The 21,910-nt window shown below is 35.4% G+C and overlaps 1 protein-coding gene across 2 annotated transcripts in view; it reads right to left on the bottom strand.

Moving 5' to 3' along the window:
• PRUNE2 (prune homolog 2 with BCH domain) overlaps positions 1–21,910 on the bottom strand; it is a 261,255-nt gene that overhangs the window by 192,114 nt on the left and 47,231 nt on the right. For both annotated transcript variants that reach the window (XM_036854668.1, XM_036854669.1), the window contains exons 2-5: positions 20,403–20,507; positions 16,007–16,209; positions 13,720–13,883; positions 479–631 (exon numbers count right to left, since the gene is read on the bottom strand). In XM_036854668.1, the coding sequence (XP_036710563.1) occupies positions 479–631; positions 13,720–13,883; positions 16,007–16,209; positions 20,403–20,507 (625 nt within the window). The remainder of the gene's footprint in view (positions 1–478; positions 632–13,719; positions 13,884–16,006; positions 16,210–20,402; positions 20,508–21,910) is intronic.

The raw sequence follows: 21,910 nt of genomic DNA on the forward strand, positions 1-21,910 counted from the left end.
ATTATTATTATTATTATTATTATTATTATTATTAAACAATTGATCCAGGAAATCCACTCTCTTGACAAAGCCTAGACTTACAGAACACTTTTATCTGCTTAAGAGTCTTTTCTCTTATTTTTTTCTAAAATTAATTGATTGATGAAATCCCATTGTGCTTGACATTGCTCCTGCCACATTCTCAAAATAGAACCCTCTCAGCACAGGGATTTCATGTAATGATGCATCTGGGGTGCCCATTAGATGCATGGATTAACCACACATCCAGACACGAAGGTCTCAGAGGAAAGCCTGCAGTACAGACTGTCTGCTTCCAGATGAGTCAACACGGTATGCCTGAAAATCTTCCACAAGCTCCAACAACAGGGAAGAACGTGAAGGTGCACTCAAATTCACCTCCCGGGGCCCAGTAACACTCCACATCACAAACCATCCCTCCTCAGCAGCTGAGACAGAGCTGGGGGACAGAGTCACTCACCCTGAGCACTGAATTGGGTCTCCTGCAGGACGTTGATAATGTCATCTCTTGGAGGTAAGCGAGGAAATTTTTCTTCCAGGATAGAAAGAATTTCCTCCTGCTTCTCTGAGATCTTCTTGGGTTCCATGGTCATCCACTTGAAAAGGATGCTACCTGAAAGGCATGAATAAAATCGCCTTTAAACTTTCCAGTCAAGCCAGGATGGGGCCCAGAAAAATAAATGTCTTCTGGTCTCTCAATCTCTGCTTCTACTTCCAGATTCCAGATTCTTGCCTGGGTCTCATTGTGTAACATTCAAGAGACAGTTTTTAGAAAACCCTTCAGATACTGTCTGTCCTGCCTCATTGTTCTCTGAGTATTAATCCCAACAACTGAACTGACTATAGCACACTTTATGGCAGAGTTATACATAAAGGAACAAAATCTGTCTCTTTCCCCCACCCCACACAGATACACAAAAGTGATAAACATTGGTTTTAAATGATTTCAGAATGGGAGTTAATGATAAACTATTTAAGGATATTAAATATGATTTAATATTTCCCTTTAATAATCTCTTTGAGAGATCACAGAGAAGATTGTTTCCACTCATCATATTGCTGATTTCACATAAGAACTTCCTCCTTTTAAAAACTAAATGAAGGGAGATCAGCTTGGTGCTTTGTGAACACCTAGAGGGGTGGGATAGGGAGGGTGGGAGGGAGGGAGATGCAAGAGGGAGGAGATATGGGGATATATGTATATGTATAGCTGATTCACTTTGTTATAAAGCAGAAACTGACACACCATTGTAAAGCAATTATACTCCAATAAAGATGTTAAAAAAAAAATTAAATGATTTCATAGCCTCAATGTCAGCACCAAAGGAATCTGATAAGGTAGTGAACCTCAAATCCACTCCCAATCTTCCAGGTACCACACAGTTTTGAAGTTATTTACTAATATCTAATTATAAGGATTCATAAACTGGCTCTAATTCACGGGTTTCGATTACAAAGTGATTTGATAATACAAATGACTGACCTCTCACAAACTCCTGGAATTTCTATGCACAATCTCACCTTGAAAGGGAGGAGTTACCACCTGTCACATCTCCTTCCCCTGCATCCTGAGGCCAGACTAACACAGAGTCATGGGGGAAATGGAAGTTTTGCTTAATGATGAATGATTAAACTCTCTAAAAATCCTCAAACTTATTGATTAATCAGGCTGTCACCATCTCTCTAGCTTTCAGTGTGGCCTAAATGATAATATAGGGGGAAGGAAAATAAAGAAAGTGGTAAGAATGTAAAAGGAGAAATGAAGTAATGAGTGAGGGAAAACTATGGTACATAATCTTGCCATCTACCTGGAGATCTATAGAACCTAGAGAATAGATACACGTTCACCATTAAAAATCCTGAAAAATCCCAAGCAAGTCATCTGGCCTCTCTGTTCCTATTTGCCTATTTTAAAAATAGAAATAATACTGCTTTCCCAGCTTATAAGGTTATATACTAAAAATCAATAAATGTAAACATCATAATGAAAAATAAATACTGCCAAACACATTTAAAATATCTCATTCATTCATTCATTCCTTTAGCAAAGAACTACTGAACACCTATTATAAGCCAGGCACTGTGCTAGATGCTAATGATTCATGACTGGACCAGAGCTAGCCTTGCCCCTTGAAGCTTATAGTAGTTTAGGAGATACAAAGAAGTAAACACATAAATTTTCAATATAAGGGGGATAAGAAATATTGCTGAGGAAATACACAGTACTCTGAATCTAGGCAAGAATTTAGGAGTCAGAAAAGGTTTCCTAGAGAATGAGTTAATAAGCTAAGTTGAGATTTGAATGATAACTAGGAACTTAAGGCGAAGGCAAGGTAAAAGGGACATCATGACCCAGGTAGATCATATGCAAAGGCACTGAGGTGGGAGAGGATTTGGCCAGTTCAAGAAATGGAAAGAAATTAATTAGAACTAGAGAGTACAGTCTTAAAGAAAAATTTTTGAAAAATCAGGTTGGAGAGGTAAACAGGGCTCAGGTCCTGAAGGGCCTTTCAAGCTATCTTAAAATTTGTCTTTCATATTCTAAGGGAAATGGAGAGTCACTAGAATTTTAAGCAGGGAGAGGCAACATGCTCAAATTTATATTTTATAAGACTCACTCTGGCTACCATGAGGAAATGAATTAGACAAGGCATACTGGGAGAATCAGAAGGCTGTTTTAGATGAGAACTAAAGAAGGAGCAGTCAGTATGAAGGGAATTGAACAGATTCAAGGCAAATTATCATTTAAAGATGGGGCGGGGAGTAGCCAACTGGATTCTGAATATACCCTTTGGTCTGACAATTCTGACATAAAACCTGAAATATAAGGATGATTTTTACACTCTTTGTTAAGGCAATGGTGAATCTAAATTTCAAAAAAGATCTTCATACGTTTGCCAGATTAGTTGTTCCAAGAACAAGGAGAAAATCTAGATAAATTTTTTGGGAAAAATCTGTGAAGGCATCAGAGAGTTACGCAGGTGACTATCTTAGAAGCTACAATACTGGAGAGAAAGTAAGTGCAAAGAGGTAAACCCAACATTTGATGTTGCTTTTCCCCTCTGAGTGTTTGCTAATTCATACTGTAGCCAATCAGCTGAGAAGATTAGCAGATCTAACAGCAGTTTCACAGGAGTAGGGAGACAAAAATTGGAGCTTAGAGCTCTCCACAGAGGAATCTTAAATATCCCAGGTTTTGAGATGAGATCCCTGGAGAGAATGTCCCCACATCCTGGCATAAAGATTGGAAAAATACGGTCTGCAGGGCAAATATGACTTACTGCCTGTTTTTATAAATAAAGTTTTATTGGAACACAACCACACCCATTAATTTACATATTTTTCATGGATGTTTTTGTGCTTTAATGACAGGGTTGCATAGTTGCAACAGAGACCACAGACCTTCAAAGTCTAAAATATTTACTATCTAATCCGACACAGAAAAAGTTTGCTGAGTCCTGCCTGTAAGAAAAGGGTGAAGCAAAAATAGACCAGTCTTCGTGAAGCCTGAAATCCTGATTTGAATCAGCTCAAACACAGAATAGATTAAGTTTATCTGACACTCTTCTAACTGCCTTTGAGGTGCAAAAGTAAATCCTCTCCATAGCAAAGGAATTTCATCATCTATAGCATCATCTCTACATTTTGCATATACATATTCAGCATTCAGTAAAAAATTACCAAGCATAAAGGAAATATAAACAAATGAATGGAAACTCCAGAGGAAAAAACTCTTGAGAAAAAGAATGGAAACAGAATCGGGGGAATAAAAAATTAGCTGGAGAATTATAGAAGAGAATTAGAATCTATAAATAAAATGTGCAAAAGAAATTTTAAAGCTATAAATTTAATAACTGAACAAAAATATCTGTAAACAACAGATTATAGCAAGGAAAAAGTTAACGAATTGAAAAATATCTTAGAAGAAAATATCCACACTGACGCATGGAGAGAAAAATGGATAAAAATATAGAGATGAGCATAAGAAACATAGGTGACATAGAAAAAAGGTCTAAGATATATGTAATAGGAATTCCCCTTGGAAAGGAGAGAGAAAAATGGGCTGAAACCAATATTTGAAAACAGTGGTCAATCATTTTTCAAAATTAATGAAAGATACTACTCTATACTCCGAGATAAATTATGAACCCAAATCAGAATAAATACAAAGAAAAACACCTCTAGGCACATGACAGTGAAACAGCTAAAAATTACAGAGGGAAAAAGTTTTAAATCAGAGAAAAAGAAATATATTACTGTCAAAGGAACTACAATAAAACTGAGAGCTAATTTCATCTAAAATGATGAAAATCAGAAGACATTGGAATTACAGCTTCAAAGTGCTGATACAAAATAATTGCTGATGTTGAATTCTATACTGAAATATAAGAAAACAATGAAGGCAAAATAAAGACATTTTCAGAAATATAAACTGGAAGAATTTGTCACAAGAAGAACCCACACTAACAAAACAGTAAAGGCAGAGGGAAATTATTATAGATGGAAGCAAAGAAATGCAGGAAGGAAAGAACACTGGAGAATATAAATATGTGGGTAAGAATAAATCAATATTCACTGTATAAAACATTTATAATATGGAGTTTAAAATATATGTGTAATTAAAATACATTTCAAAAAAAATAAAGAAAATCTTAGTAAAAAAATAAAATAAAATACATTTCAATAATAACAAATTGCAGAATGAACTAAGTAGAAATAAATTGCTCTAAGGCTCTTGGATGATCAGACAAGTGGCAAAAATATCGATTTATAAGAGATTTTAATGGTATTTTGTAATCTTTATTATAACGCTAAAATAATTTTCTAAAAAAGAATTCATAACTAATAAGCTAATGGAAGGAAATGTAATAGTAAAAATCCTTATTTAGTGTAATAGCAGTAAAGAAATGAGAGGAAAAGGGGAAAATGTGAGATAAATAGAAAACAAATAGCAAAATGACAAATTAAACCCAAATGTTAGAGTAATTATATTAATGTAAAGAGACAATTAGTGTTCAGTGGGTATAGAGTTTCAGTGTTGCAAGACGAAAAAGTTCTAGAGATCTGTTGCACAATAATGTGAATATGCTTAACGCTACTGAACCGTACACTTAAAAATGTTTAAGATGGTAAATCTAATGTTATGTGTTTTTTACCAACAACAAACAAGTAAACAGACAAAGTACTTTCATTAAAAGACAAAAATTATGAACCTGAATTTTAAAAACTACAATAGCAATATACTGTTTACAAGAGCACACCTTAGATATAATGATATTGAAAAACAAAGTAAAATAGAAAAAGATGTAACATTGATATAATATACTATTATTAGATAAAGTAGACTCTGACAAGAAGAATTACTTGAAATTAAGACAAATATGTATTTATTATTAAAGATTCAACCGTCAGGTAGATACATCAATCCTAAATTTATATGAGCTAATAACATTACCTAATAGCTTCTAAATATGTAAAACAAAAATTGGCAAAACTGGATGAAGAATGAGATAAAAACACAGTCTCAGTGGGAAATTTTGCACACACATCTCTCAGCAACTCTAAGAACCAGCAGGAAAAAAAATCTGTAAATATGTAGAATATTTGAGCAACATGAGTAACAAAGTTGACCTAATTAACATAAATTGAACATTGTTATCAACAATGGCAGACTATACTTTCTTTTCTAATACAAATGAGACATTAACCAAAATTAACTACCTGTTGAGACAAAAAAATCAAGCCTTAACAAATTTCAAAGGATTACAATCACATAGTTATATTCTATGGCCATCAGGAAAATAGTCTAAAAATCAGTAATAAAACAAAACTAGAAAATTTCCAAATGTTTGAAAAATAAACAATGCACTTCTAAATAACTCATGGTAAAAGATGAAATTACAGCATAAATTACAATATATTTTAATTGAATGATAATGAAAATATGACATTTAGATTTGTAAGATGCAACTAAAGTTATGCTCTGAGGAAGTTTTATATCCTCAAAAGCATAAGATGTTAAAAAAAACTGACAAATTCAACTAAAAAAATGTATAAGGAAGGATATAATAAAGGTAAGAGCAAAACTTAAAGACACAGGAAAGAAACGTATACAGAAAATAAAACAACAAATTGATGCTTTGAAAAGACTAACAGTTTTTTAAAAACTGTTCAAGAAAAAAAGAGAGAGAAGAATGGTAGAAGGTATAATTTTCCAGTATTAGGAATGAAGTGTGACATACTACAGATTCTAATGACATTAAAAGATAAGTACAACGTTAATAGATTTTAAATTTTAGAGGAAATGGACATTTCTGGAAAAACTCAACTTGCCAAAGCTGGCAGGAAAAGAAATTTAAAATCTGGATGGTTTTGTATTTATTTTAAAATGAATCCATAGTTTATAGCCATAGTTCCACACATTTAAAAAATACTAATTTTACACAAATTCTTCCAAAGATTAGAAAGAGAAAACACTTCCCAACTTATTTTCTGAATCCAGCATAATCTTCATACCAACACTCAACAGAAACATTACAAGAAAGAAGTAGAGGCAGGTCTCTCTCATAAACGTAGTTGCAAAAAAGTTTTTTAAAGCTAGTCCCAAATCAAATTAGCAATATATAATAGGATATTGTATTGTCACCAAATAGGGATTTCCTAGGAATTAAAGGACAAGTTAACATTCAAAAGTTAATTAATATAATTCACCATACTAATAGAAGAGAAAAATCAAATGACCACTTCAGTAGATGTCAAGTAATGAAACTACTTGATAAAATCCAAGATTTAATCATATAAAATCTCAGCCAAGTGGAAATAGAAGACAATTTCCTTAATTTGATGAAGGGCATTTGTAAAAACCAAATAAGGAAAGCAAACATTATATTTAACTGTGAAATATTGAAAGACTTCCACCTCGAATCAGGAATGAGACAAAGATGCCTGCTATTTCTATTTCTATTTAACACTTCAATGTGAATCCTAGCCCAGAGAAATAACACGGGTAAAAGAAGCAAAAGTATAAAGACAGAAAAGGAAGAAATAAAAACTGACTTCTTCATAGATGGTATGTGTATGAACTTACAAATGAAAATACAAATGAATTATTCATTAATACAAATGAATGAATTAATTAGTAATACAAATAGTAATAGTAATACAAATAAACTTAAAATAGTAAATAAATTTTGCAAGGTTGATGGATATAAGGTCAATAATACAACCCTTGTATTTCTATAAACAATCATGAACAATTAGAAAATCAAATTTAAATTAAAAAACTGTAATAGCATCAAAATATAAATATTTAGGAATAAACTTCACAAAAATGTGCCTGGCTTACAGTCAAATCAAGAATCCAATTTCTTCAATTTGGGGATCTTAATTTTAAAATACATAAAAAGGCAGTATTCAGAAATTAATCTAACAGATATTGCACTAAACAGAATCCTACACAACAATTCAATGAAAAGAAACTTCTGACATTATAATTAGGTTTACCTTGACAATTAAAAAGGAGAAGATGTTCTGATGTAAGTAGGAAAAAAATAACTCCAAAAATGGTCACCATACTGAGTTGTTTTTACTGCAGACGAAAGGCTATGGCCCAACTTTATCCAAGAGACTCATCTATAGCAAATTTTTCTACTTCACTTTAGAGACCCATTTAGTGACATACTTAGTTAAATATCAGTATCAGGATGTGGAGCAGCCAAAGGCACCTCTTCACAAAATCAAACCTATTTTTGGCATAAGAGTTGACTTAACTTCCAGCAAATTCAGCAGAACTAAAAAATACTTAAATCCATATACATGTACCCAAATGCATCCCAGCTATTCACAGGCCACTGGGGATTAACGACAAGCAACAGAGAAAGCAATTATAATAAAATAGTAACAAACATTTCATTCCATTAGAAAACAAAACCAACCACATATTCTTTGTTCAAAAGAATAGAGAAGTGAAGGACCTCTTGCCAAAAGCAACTGCAGTGCATTAATATTAAACATGATCTAATGAAGTCAGAAGTTGTTTGGGGAAATCATTCACCACAGTCAAGGCATATTCTGCATGATAAATTCTTAGCATAAAAGAAGGGATTTTAAACCTCTTTCCTGTTTCACCTGGGATCATTTTCTTTTTCATACTGAAACAAAAAAAATTAAAGGATGAATAATAGAGAGGGGCGCGAAGGGAGAAGGAAGGAGAAAAAAATAGAAAATACAACTTAGCTTATATTTTTGCCTGAACAGTGATAAAAAGGGAGCATATTATTCAAGTGCTTAGCAATCTTATAAATTTAAAATGACTGAATTTAAGAATAAAATTTATCTTTATATGGCAAAAGAAATAATTAACACTCTAAGGTTGAGGAAATATTCTGGTTTTATATCTTGCAGAAAAAATAATTTCTTTCCCCTTCCCCCAACACAGGCCATCCCTCTTCCTAAGCAAAACAGCCGCTTAATTCCTTTCGGACTTTGTAACCATTTTGGGAGATGGATGATTCACTCTTTGGGCAAGAGAGAAAAAAAAAAAAGAAAGAAAAAAATCTGGCTCTGTTCCTTTCCTATTTTACCTCCTTAAAAGGATCTTTTTGAAGCTGTTAATCTAGGCTACGAAAATAGCACGCAACAATTCTTTATTAAAGTTCAGATGGAATGACCAACAGAAGGAGAGAGTTGTTTCTTTAAAATCTAGGGCATAGTTTTTCCACGTCCTAAGCTAAGAACAATTGCTGTTATCTGTTTCACTATTCAAGTTGTGGCTCTGTCAAGGCCTTATACACATAAATATGAAAGGCCGGGTGAAGTGTGGTTTTGATGGAAACCTGCCTGGTAATCAGTGGCTGCAATCTCATCATTGCCAGCTGGTTCTGGGAAGCACACACACACATATGTGGGCACACGAACCCCCAATGCGATGATTCAGCAATTTAATGGACCTTAAATTTGGCAATTACCCTCTAGTAAACATTTCTGCAGGAAATAAAAGAATACAGGTTGAGGAGTCTGGCAGGTCTATAATTTTTTGCTTTTGGTACAAACCCAGGGCATAACCAAACACCAACTTTAGGCCACCATGACTGTATAATGTGACTTTTAGATAGAACAGGTTGCAGCTTGTTTGAAAATGATAATAAAATCTTAGAAGCAGGTACTAGGAGGGAGAAAGTAGGAAGAGGAGGAGGAGATGAAAAGAAAAGTCAGAAGAAAAGAAAAAAACCAAAGAAACAAGAACCACAACAGCAAAAACAGAGATGGGAAGGGGATGAAAAGACACATTTCCAAAAATCAGGGTTACTTACGATCTCATCTGAATGAGCACATTCTTTTCTTAGACAAATAATTTCTTACACAAATAATTAGAAAGTAATCTCCGTAAGTAAATCTATGCCTTTTCAGATGAAAGCGAAGCTAATGATCTGTATCCTGAAATTTCTAAGTTTGAGGTATGTCCTACTAAAAGACAACAGCAAGACCTAGCTATTGTTAGAAGTATTAATTCAAGAAAACACAAATTATGTCAACTTTGCTAAATCCCCTACGGAGCCTGAACACACATTAGCCATGGCTGGGTCACCTGTTGACATTTATCCATAACTCTCTTGCCAAGGTCCATATGATAGCATGACAGGGGAGATTATTAGATAAACACAGCAGGTTATTTCTACACTGGCAACTTGATACCTACTTCTGATCAGTATACAAATGATCTTTTAACAGCATCCATAATAATCAGGTTCTATCTCCATATTTGAATATAATATTATCCCATAATGCAAACATTTTGATATACAGCTACAGCAGTGAGTATAAGACTACAAAAGATTCCAATATGACTGATTTTAAGTATTAATATCCTGTATTTAGAGAAAAATATCAGCATGTATAGAAAAGAGATTTGGAACAGGAAATAAGGTTACTAGACAAGATGAAGCTGATTAAAACCATCCCCATACGCTGACTGAGGAGCAGAAAGTGTGTGATACACTCTGCCCAGCTCCTGTATAAAATGCTGTTACATATGTAAAAGTTGGAGGATGCCTATGACTATTAGGTGTCTTTTCAAGAAGACTGACATAAGGAAAAAATGTTAGACTTCGATATTCTTTTAATAAGGAACTGGTATATGTGTTTGTTTTAGTAATAATATGAATTTTACAATTAATTATATTTCTATTTTTTCATCGACTCCAGGAAGCTCATATTCAAACTTTCAAACAGAACACCACTTTTACTCCTTCAAATTTATTTATTTGTATGTTTCCTGACTCTGACCCTTTTTTCTGCTTTGTTATATTTACATGCATTTTTGTAAGCCACTTCAAATATTCTGTGGAAGAAGAAAGGACACAAAAAATAAAATAAATAAATAATAGATGGATAGATGATAGATAACTGACCTATGCAAATAGATACTACATTTAATATAAATATAGAGATCTGATAACAACGAGAGTGTATACTCTATGATTCCATCTATATAATATACAAAACAGACAAAAACCAATCTCTAGTGTTATGGGGGACACATAGGGGTGGTAAAATTTAAAGAAAAGCAGGAAAGTGTGTGCCGTAAAAATCAGAATATTGGTTACCCTTACTTAGTTAGAGAGGGAGTGAGTGGTAACGGGGAGGGGCACAAAGCGGTCATCTTGTTCTACTTCTCTACCTGGTTAATTGTTAAAAGGGTGTCCCTTTTGTGATATTTCACTGAGCTGTATATTTATTTTTATATTTATGTTTTGTATTCTTTTCTGTGCATGTATTATACTCCATGAAAGGGTTAAACTTATACGTATAAAATGGACAACCAAAAGATGAAAATAAAAACAAATGTTTGCAAAATACGAAAACAAGGATTTCTAAAAGCTAAAAAAGTGGGGGGTTATTATGGGAAGAAACAATGTTCAAATTCCGGACATTAAGAATATTGTAGGGGTGGGCTGGAATGAAATGGAAATTACGATATCATAGTACCAATTAAATCAATATAGTCATAAAAGCAGAAACTATATAAACAATCTTGCAAAATTCGTTTTATGACAGGATTTATTGAGGGTCTATTATATGACAGGCACTGTTCCAGGCACCAAAGATAAGAACAGTGGAACAGCAGCCTCCATCTTTTGCTCATTAAGGAACACACAGAAAATTAGTTTTTTTTTTCAGCCTACCAGGCTAAGAGGCATACTTAGTGTCCTCTCCAAGGACTGAGGGGATCAATATCTTGGCCCACTTGAAAACCACTTACAGCACACCAGTGTGCCTCAGCATGATGGACTTTAGGATATGATCATGGGAATGAAAGGCAAAGAACAATCAAATTGATTAAGTACTTAGTTTGGAGTATATTCAGATTTTTTTGGCACAAAGTTTATAATAATATATCTTCCGCAGAGGTCCAATTGTGCTGTTTTTAAAGATTCTTTCAAGTCTTGACTGTAAATATTTAACCCTCATGACATCTGGAAACAGACATTTTTCAAAATTCTTCATGGCAAAGGTGTGTGTAGAAATTTGCATCCCTTCAAGACCTAGAAGAATGCATAATACATGTTCTAGACGTGTGTGTCAAATTAATGATCATTTTGAGCAACCCAAAATACAAAATAACGTAGCTATTTCCAGAGAAAACCCTTTAGAAAGAATTATGTTATGAAAATAATGAATCCTAAAATTATTTACAGGCACATAAAAAAAGTTCCCTTTAAAACTTCCCTGTAGGTTTGGTGTTAATACATGATTGGAAAACTATAAAATCTAAGTTTGAGTTTAGTGAACATAGCAAAATTCGACTTGATTCCTTTCTTATATTTATTAAAGATTCAAGAGGCTTTAAAAATTGGCCCATTGCCCTTCTCACTCTGAACATTTCAGTTACCTTTTTAAAGTCCAACTCCTCGGATCATAATCCTTCCGTTCCCTTTTGGCCAAACTGTTCAGTGATGTTTCACCTCCCTTCCACGTAATGTATACATGCATATGCACACGCACACACTTTGGTCAAAGGTCCCCAGAGCCCTCTTTCCACTATAATAAGACACCCATGTCTACTACCTCCCAGGCTTCAGTGACTCTGGCTTCCTCGTGGCAGTGTCTGTATTGGCAGTCTTCACAGGTAGAGGCACTGTATCCGTTCAAATTCCAATTTCCAAGCAACAAGGAAGTGATGTCCCTAAGCTGCCAGCTTTCCAGGGCCACCTCAAGCCCAAAGTTATGAAAAATATCTGATGATAAGAAAAACCAAGGTCCTTTACCATAGTTCTAACTCTTGGTAGCTTTGAAAACTAAAACTAAGGTAACTGACAAGAGGGTCTGCATCCCTAATTCCCTAAATCTGAATATCATCATCGTCATCATCAACAACAAAATCATATCTTTGTTCCAATGTACTAAAATTCGATATTATTTTATTACTTATAGAAAATCATGATGAACGATTCCTTGACTACATTTCTTTCCTACTAAACAACACGTGTATTTTTTTGAACAATAAACCAAACTTCTTAGTTTGCAAAATGTTTAAACAGCATATTCTCTAGTGTTTGCCTGCACCACATATTTTGCACTGCCAAACACACTTCCTTCTAGGCCGAGATCCCCGATCGTCTTTATTTCCCTTCTGCTCTGTCATAAATAAATGATTGCGCTTACTTAGTTTACTTGAAGGCGCAGTTTCCCAGAGAGCAGTTTTACACATGTCCATAGCCAGAAAAGTATTTAAAACAAGTTGACTGGGGCCGTTGGTTCTAAGACATTTATCAGAACTATAAAAGTCTAGGACCTTTTTCTCTCCAAATTCGGGTAGAAGTAGAGGAAACAAAGGAAAAAGGCCTTAAAAGAGTTGTCACGTATTCTTGGGCTTCTCTTTCCTTTTTAAATTCTTTCAGCCTGTTAATCACTGCTTTTCACTTTCCTATGTCAAATACTTCTGAGAAAAGTCTTTGTCTACCATGTTCAAGACGGATTGTTGGAAGGAGAAAAAAAAGCTTTATACAAAACCCCAAACTGCCTTACACAAGACAATATGGAATTTTTGTGGTTAATTTTGTGGCACCAAGGTCAACTGACAATTTCCAGCTTGGAAACCACTTTTTAGAAGCAATGGGCTCCACTGAGGAAGATGAAAGAGAGATGAGGGGGATAATTGACGATGGTGTGCTTAAAGCAGTCTGGTGAAGGTGGAAAACACTACGTGATGGGGAGAGAAGGAGGTGGCAATTTGACCATAAAAGCCCTGCACAATATCACCAAAACGAAGGTGTGTAACATTGCCATCCAAGCAGTACTACATAAACGAAGCACGTATAAGTACCAGCAGATATTTCCATGTAGGTGTGTGGAATTCTGGCCTATATCCACGCTGTCCTGGAGCAAGAATCACCTCTGGAAGCTGTTAGATGGCCACAGGAGCTATTCCCGCTCCCCAGCGGAAGTGCAGCGGGTCCATTTAATATGCTGATCTGGTGCAAGAGCAAAGACCCTTCATGCCTATTTCTAAATGCACATTTTTAATATTCAATATAATGCTACTCTTTAACAAACTCTTTACTCCCTGCCTCTCTGATGAAGCTTCCCGTGGTCTTGAAAGGGATTGTTAACCCAAGAATGGATCGCGCTCTTTCTGCATGAGCGAGTCAAGAGACACTCCATTAAGCCTTCCAGTATTTAATAGAAAGAGTCATCTCTCACCTCTGAGCAGATGAGCCAGCTGCTCGGTGATGAGGTCGGGAGCCTCCTGGAGAATCTCTTTCACCACCAGAGAGGAGGAAGACTCTCGGTACTCAGACTCGGCATCGCCCTGCTCAGCTGGATTAATGACCTTGACGACTGCTGATTCTAAAGTTTTGTCCTCACTGTAAAGCAAATGCAGGAGAGGAAGAGGAAGAGATATGGGCATGTTTCTTACTTTGTGGAATTATTTAACCTCTGCTTCCACACCAATGACCTCCTCTCAATAGCCAAATACATAAGTAAATTCACATGACTTATTCTATGTGTTGTCACATTTCAACTAATCACCTCCCCAAGAGTCTTAGAAGACCTTCACACCTTAGTACCTCTTCACACCTCTTGTTTTGCTGTTGGACATAATAATAGCAACAATAATAATCATTGTTATAGCTAATATTTACTGAGCTTCCACTACAGGTCAGACACTATAATAAATACTTTCAGAGTATTATCACATTTATACCATAAAATGACCCTATTCAATGGGTTCTATTAAAATCCCCATTTTACAGTGGGGGAAAAAGGCATGAAAAGGTTAAGAAACGTGACTAAAACAACATGGGGAATATAACCAATATTTTGTAAAAACTGTAAATGGAGTGTAACCTTTAAAAATGTATAAAAATAAAATAAGATAAAATAAAAGTGACCAAGGTCACATAGCTAGTAAGTAGACTACTTGTATTTAAACTCTATCTAGTTCCAAAGTTCACACATCCAGTTATGGTGCTGCAGAAAAAAATACTACTGGCTTATTTATTTCCACATCATTCTTTTTACATGAGATAGAGCTGACTTTTATCGAAGGCAGGAAGAAAGATGTGGATAAAACTGACTGTATTCTTTCTGTCTGCCAAAAACCAAAGAATGGCAATGAAGAAAATGATCTCAATTTGTTTTTGAAAAACATTCTATTTCATAAACAATCCAAAAGCCAGACTTCACAACTTCAGTCTCAAAACCAGCATGGTTTCCATTTTAATTGATAACAAAACTCTCCCTAAGATGTTGACTGAAACACATGTTTCATAGTTCCCTCCTTTGGCTTCCTGCATTGTTTTTGTCCACATCTACTTGTGTTATAGTTGGTTTGAAAGAGTTAACACGTAAATTTAGTCAAGCATGTGATCATCCTGAACACTAATAACTGAAGTCAGTCAAATAACCTATGAATAACTCTCACCCAGTTGTCAACAACTGATTGATAAATGTTATTCAAAAGAATTTTGTGTGTTTCAAATAACATGGGGATAAAAACAGCCCCACACAGGCAGATTATTTTCCAAACTCTTTATAACTGAATGAACTGCATGACTGATACTACAGCGTATTCATACCTAAAGATGTTTCCCTAAGAAGGTTAGATTAAAAATTAGATACTTGTACACGTTTTTATTTCATGTATACTAAGATCAGTGTCCACTGGTGAATGTCATCAATGATTAGCAAATTGGCAAAGTGTGCAAAAAGCTATCATCTCAAACTACTGGGATGTTTAACCGGGGACTCTTCACTCATTAGCAACAGAGAGCTTATCAAAATAGGACTCTTTGCGACGGGCTGTAAGGTCCTTGAAAGCAGGGAATTTATCTCATTCCTCTTTATGTACCTGTAGATTCATGTACCAGTTAGCAACCCCTAAGGACTTATTGAAGGAAGCAGAAGACCCATGTTCTCGTCCAAACTCTTCTACTAACTGCATGTGGTACTTTGGGCAAGTCATTTGCAACACTGGGTTTCAGGTTTCTTGTCCATAAGATAAGGAGTTCAAATTACATGAACTATCAAAAATCCATCCTGCTTTTATAGTATAATGCTATGAATAAATGAGCCAGTGATCAAAGGGCTTTCATAGCCCATGTAGATAATTTTCCATTTCACTACTGAGATAAGAATCTTTCAGTTTTACTTAGTGTTTAATTTCAATCTTCATTATACATTTTCAGCAACAATACATAGGACTGTCGCGTTGCTATAAGAAAGTGTTTGAAATGATTTAAAATTATAATTTTACAAGAACTTTCCACTCAAAGATGTCATATTTGAAATGCCAAAGTAAAAACAGAGAATTGGCATAGCCTGAATTTTGACGTAAAAGAAAAAACACATTCCCTTTCCTGTGAATGTCCTCGGCCTTTAATACATCTCCCTAAACTACAAAAATCCTGAACAAGGTAACACTTTGCGCAAATGAACCTTTGTTAAAAGATCAAACCTCCCTCCAGAACCTCACGTGAAGCCTTACCTTGCCAGCATGTTGCTCCCAACAAGTGTTAGAGATAACTTCCCTTCATCATTTAGCTGATGCAGATTAATTTCATCTCGGAATATGTGGAATGATTCAGAGATATTTAGCTCTTCTAAAATAAACCTTGTCTCGGTGAAGTAGCTGAATTCAGTTCTTGATATGTTCAGCACGGGCAAACAGAGAACCTCAGGTGGGCTGACCTACCAGGAAAAAAAGTTGACTGAATCACTGACAGCAGCAGCAGGAAAGAATACAACTACATTTTCTCAAACCTGAGGGTAACTGGAAGGGGAACAAAAGTCCTTTGGCCTCGCTAAACCACTTGACATTCATAACCAGCTTTTCCTGAACCCAATTAGCAGAGTATTTTCCATGGGTAAGTGGCCCCTAATTTTTTTAACCTCTTGTTATTCCACATGAAACTTCTCGTGCCTTTCTTGAAATATTTTATGTCTCATTGCACCCCTTCCACGATTGAAAAATATACATATACATTCTCTTCTTCATAGGAAACAAATTCACATGTCTTTATGGAATCAGCAGAAAATTAGAATGATTACAGCAAGATAGGTCAAGACTGTGGTGACACAGAAGGCCTATATGACCCATCTGTATTGCACGCCTGCCACTTGGCTCCAGCCAATTGTTTCCATGCAAAAAATTCAGGTCCAGGATAGGTAAGTCTTTCAATTACTCAAGAAAAGCTAGAAATCTTGATTTGGGGATATTACCTGTGATGTTTAATTGTTACAATTAACTTTTTAATTAAAAATACTGTGTAGGAGGGGAATTCCCTGGTGGTCCAGTGGTTAAGACTCCACACTTTCAATGCAGCGGGCACAGGTTTGATCCTGGTCGGGGAACTAAGATCCCACATGCTGCATGGCAAGGCCAAAAAAAAAAAAAATACTGTGTAGGTTAGTGAAAACTCATATGAGCCAAAATCTGGCCCACAGACTAGCAGATTGTGATTTCGATTAATTTCTTATATTATTTTTAAAAATCTTATGTTAACAAACCTCTTAAAAAAAACTGTAGTGATGGGGGAAACAGGAGATGGGTAGACATTAGAGAATTTCAGCTTCACAATAATAAACTTATTTTTCTATAGGAATTTTTAAAATGAAGGTGCTTTTAAAAATGACTATGAGTCTATAGCAAAAAACCCTAAATATCGCTGAGAGAATGTGGGGTTTGGGAACACTGAATTTTTGCATAAAGTAAATGGCCTTTGTTCTCTCGTCATCACCAGCTCTGTCACAAGTCTAATATTTATGACACAGTTTTAACATCTTTATCATCCATCTCCCCTTCCTAGCAGGGATTTTTGTCTTTTTTGTTCAGTTATGTTTCTCAGTGCATAAAATGGTCTGGCACAAAGTAGACTAACACATACTTGTTGAGTGGAATAAATGAATTACCTACTGCTATGGTATACAAAGCACAAAGCCATTCCAACAAGGTAGTTTTTATTCCACCTGTCAGGCTAATACAGAATCACAATCGTGTAATAATTATTAGCAATTTATGCATAGCAAGTTGTTTTTCTTACTAATTGATAGAGTTATATCTAACTCCTGATACCGAAACTTGACTCAAGAGCCATATGGCCTGAGCCTATCCTGGCAGGACCTATTCTGGAGTTGGAGTCAGAAAAACTAGGTTCTAGCCCCAGCCTCTGCTGTGTGACTTTGAGAAAGCTATTTTTCTTTCTGAACCTCAGTTTTCCCCATCCATAGAATGGGGCTTACCTACCAGAGTGAAAAGTATTTAAACAGTCAAACATGTGAAGCTGCAAACTCTGCCCTTCTCCTGTGTGTTAATACTCTGAGAGGGAGTAAGCAGGTTCTCAGAAAAAATCAAAATGGAGATGCAGACCTGTGATAGGGGGCAGGGTCCAGTAAACTAAGAGGAAGACACAGATATTTAACAAATTCCCAGTAGGTGACCCATCACTAATTCCATATTGGTCCCCATGCTTAGTAGCGAGCCTTAGAAGAGGGAGAAAAGAGGCCACACATCTCTTTATCTATTTTACTATTACAACTAGTTTTCTCATTCCTTTTGTTGGATGTTATTATATTCATTCAGGACACCATAGTTGGTGGTGGTGGTGTCATTATTATTATATAATTTCCTTAAGAGTCCATGCCATGGTCAGTCAACTCTATGTTCTCAAGACAAGCAATGTCTTTTTTCTAGAAGTCAAAAAACCCAGTTAAATCATTAATCATTAGAGAAATGCAAATCAAAACTACAATGAGATATCATCTCACACCGGTCAGAATGGCCATCATCAAAAAATCTACAAACAATAAATGCTGGAGAGGGTATGGAGAAAAGGGAACCCTCTTGCACTGTTGGTGGGAATGTAAATTGATACAGCCACTATGGAGAACAGTATGGAGGTTCCTTAAAAAACTAAAAATAGAACTACCATACGACCCAGCAATCCCACTACTGGGCACATACCCTGAGAAAACCATAATTCAAAAAGAGTCATGTACCAAAATGTTCACTGCAGCTCTATTTACAATAGCCAGGACATAGAAACAACTTAAGTGTCCATCGACAGATGAATGGATAAAGAAGATGTGGCACATATATACAATGGAATATTACTCAGCCATAAAAAGAAACGAAACTGAGTTATTTGTAGTGAGGTGGATGGACCTAGAGTCTGTCATACAGAGCGAAGTAGTCAGAAAGAGAAAAACAAATACCGTATGCTAACACATATATATGGAATCTAAAAATAATAATAATAATGATCATGAAGAACCTAGGGGCAAGACGGGAATAAAAACACAGACCTACTGTGGACTTGGGGATACGAGGAGGGGGTGGGGGTGGGCTGGGACGAGGTGGGAGGGTGGCATGGACATGTATACACTACGGGGCGTGAAGTGGATAGCTGGTGGGAGGCGGCCGCGTGGCGCGGGGAGATCAGCTCGGTGCTTTGTGACCACCTAGAGGGGTGGGATGGGGAGGGTGTGAGGGAGACGCAGGAGGGGGGAGATATGGGAACGTATGTATATGTATAACATTCACTTTGTTGTAGAGCAGAGGCTAACGCACCATTGTGGAGCAATTATACTCCAATAAAGACGTTTAAAAAAAAAAAAAAAACCCAGTTAAGGCGGGCAGTGGGGGGAGATAAATTATGAGTTTGGGATTAACAGATACACATTACTATATATAAAATAGGTAAACAACAAGGACCTACTGCATAGCACAGGGAATTATACTCAGTATTTTGTAATATTCTATAATGGAAAAGAATCTGAAAATCAAGAGTACAGCAAAGTAACTGAATTGCTTTGCTGTACACTTGAAACTAATACAATATTGTAAATTAACTATACTTCAATAAAAAAATAAATAAATAAGAAAAAATCCAGTTAATAAGATTAGTATTCAATATGCATGTCTTAACACAGACACATTTCTCTTCTCATACTAATTAATCTCCCTTGTAAAGTTTGGCACATTTTAAGATAAATTTGATAGAAAGTCATATGTAGATATAAGAAGATTTTATCTGGCATTTTTGTCAGCTGCTGCCCTAAAGCCATTCTTGCCACCTATAGCTCATTCTGGAAGACTGGGTTTCGTGTGAATTTAAATCGTTCTAGATCAGCTATGCATACTCTCAGAGTTAAGGATCCAAACAAAATTGGAATAAAACAAATTTGACTCCAGAAAATTAAAAACTGTGTGAAACTGGAAATAGCACTGAGACACTCATAATGTACTTTTTTAGGCTTTAAGGTGAGCCATTAACATGGGCTGATGAATTTATGGAATGGAAATTTTAAAACAGTTTATTGCAAGAAAGGTCTTTTCCACCTCTGGCCCAAGGGAGATTACTGCAACTGAGAATGACCTTGCTGTGCAAAGTCAAGCTAAAAGGCAAACACAGAATGTAGATGTGACATGTAATACCTCTATTACTGAAAATTCCAGCCAGTATGCTCTGTACTTCATGTAATGTTCACACAGGCTATTCTGCACATATTTTTCTACTGCCAAAGGCAAGATTATCCAACAAGGATGGTAAAGGAAAACAAAAAATTCTGAACCTTACTTTTGTCAATTCTCTGCATTTCCATAAAAGTAATCAACTATTATAAAATTTTAAAATTTTTATTTGAAAAAAATTGATCTTATTGAAATAATGTTTTATGCAGAGTCAGTAAAAAATGACTAGAACAATGCCTAACATGTAGTAAGTGACCAATAAATATTTGTTGATTAATGGATTATAATACATTATTCTCTGCAACAATAAACCAGAACATGAAAATTTAAGTTTCCTTGTTTTTCCTGAAAATATTTTTTTTTAAAGTTATATCATAATTCAAATAAAAAGCATAATCTTCTTTTCCCTCACCTTGTCTAGAAAGTAAGCATATGTGAAGGCAGAAATGAGAGAATCCAGGTCACACGATTTATGTCCAATAACCACATGGACCTTCTCCAAGCGTTTGCTTCGATTCTGAAACAAATTCAAATAAAACATCACAATTTAACAACAGATTAATATAAAGTGGATATTTTTCAATCTTTTTTAAAGTATGCCTTAGCTATATTCAGACAATTGCAGAAATTCATAAACGTATCATGAAGCTTTCTATAAGGACATAAAACTGCACAACATGTTTAACATTCAGAAATGCTCATTCAAATTTTAGTTAATTGTCAGGAACAGAAAATTGTTGGTTCGAAACCTTGGGAGCTTCCTTGGGTGAAATCTGAAACTGGCCCCCATACACAGAAGGCAAGGGGAGATTGAAGAAAGAGGCAGGCCATTCCAGATAGGTGGCAGGTTCAATAAGCAAGGGAACTTACAAGGCTTGTCTTGGGCGGCCACAAGACAAGTATATCTCCACACCTGCCCACCAGAATCAAAAGTTTATATAGAGGCCTTAACTGGCTTCAGTGATGTATGGTCTCAACAACACATTGCTCTCTCGAGGCTGTGTCCTTGAAAATGGTTCCCACTGTGTGATCAGTGGGCAGATTGTACCTTCCAAGGTCAGGGGAGGGAGTGAGGAGCCTTCAATTGCCAGGGTCTAGCTCTCGGGTCAACTGGCAGTCATGTCCTCTCAATGACCTCCTCCAACAAAAATGTGGTTTTATTAAGATCATCCACAATCTAACTTAATATGAACTGTATCTCTGAGTCATAATTTTTTAGTAAAAGATTATTTTGGTCTAAAGAGCAGTTCCATAGTATTCCATATCACTTCCTTATATAAGATGTTCTTCTCACTTTGAGAGACAAAGTGACTTTTTTCATATGTCCCTGGCGTGCAACACAATTTGGTAGGAATTTATTTTTTCCTGCCACATTTTGGGTGACAGGATATGCTCTCTCTGCATGACATTCTATCAGTTAGCAAATGAAAGTTGTTGTAACACTTTTCTTCCCTCCAGAGAGAGGACTCTGATTAGTATTATTTTTCTAAAAATACAAATCAGTTGCTATTAAAGAGTGTATACTGTCACCTCTCTGTAAGAGAATACATACTATTTTCTTTCCTGGCTAACTCAATACTTCCTTAAAATTCCTTTATAGAAGGCTGACCTCCTTATAAAATACCGAGTTGGAATTGCTAAAGAACTAATCACTTCCAGAAAATTTCACAACAAAACTGTCCAATAATGATGTGTAACCTAAACTGACATCTTTATAGTATGTCAGAGATGATACATCCGTATACTTCCCCCACTTTTCATCCTTTGTTTTAATTTCTTTTTTTAGGACTGACTAGAACGCCAACTCAATTATAGTACTGCTCAAAAAACGTACATTAAAAATCCACTGTTCGTGACCACTTCAATAAAAAAGACTTGTTATTCCTTTTTCTACAGAACAAAGGTAAAGGATTATTTAGT

Source organism: Balaenoptera musculus, chromosome 6 (genome assembly GCF_009873245.2).
Source record: "Balaenoptera musculus isolate JJ_BM4_2016_0621 chromosome 6, mBalMus1.pri.v3, whole genome shotgun sequence".
NCBI lineage: Eukaryota > Metazoa > Chordata > Mammalia > Artiodactyla > Balaenopteridae > Balaenoptera > Balaenoptera musculus.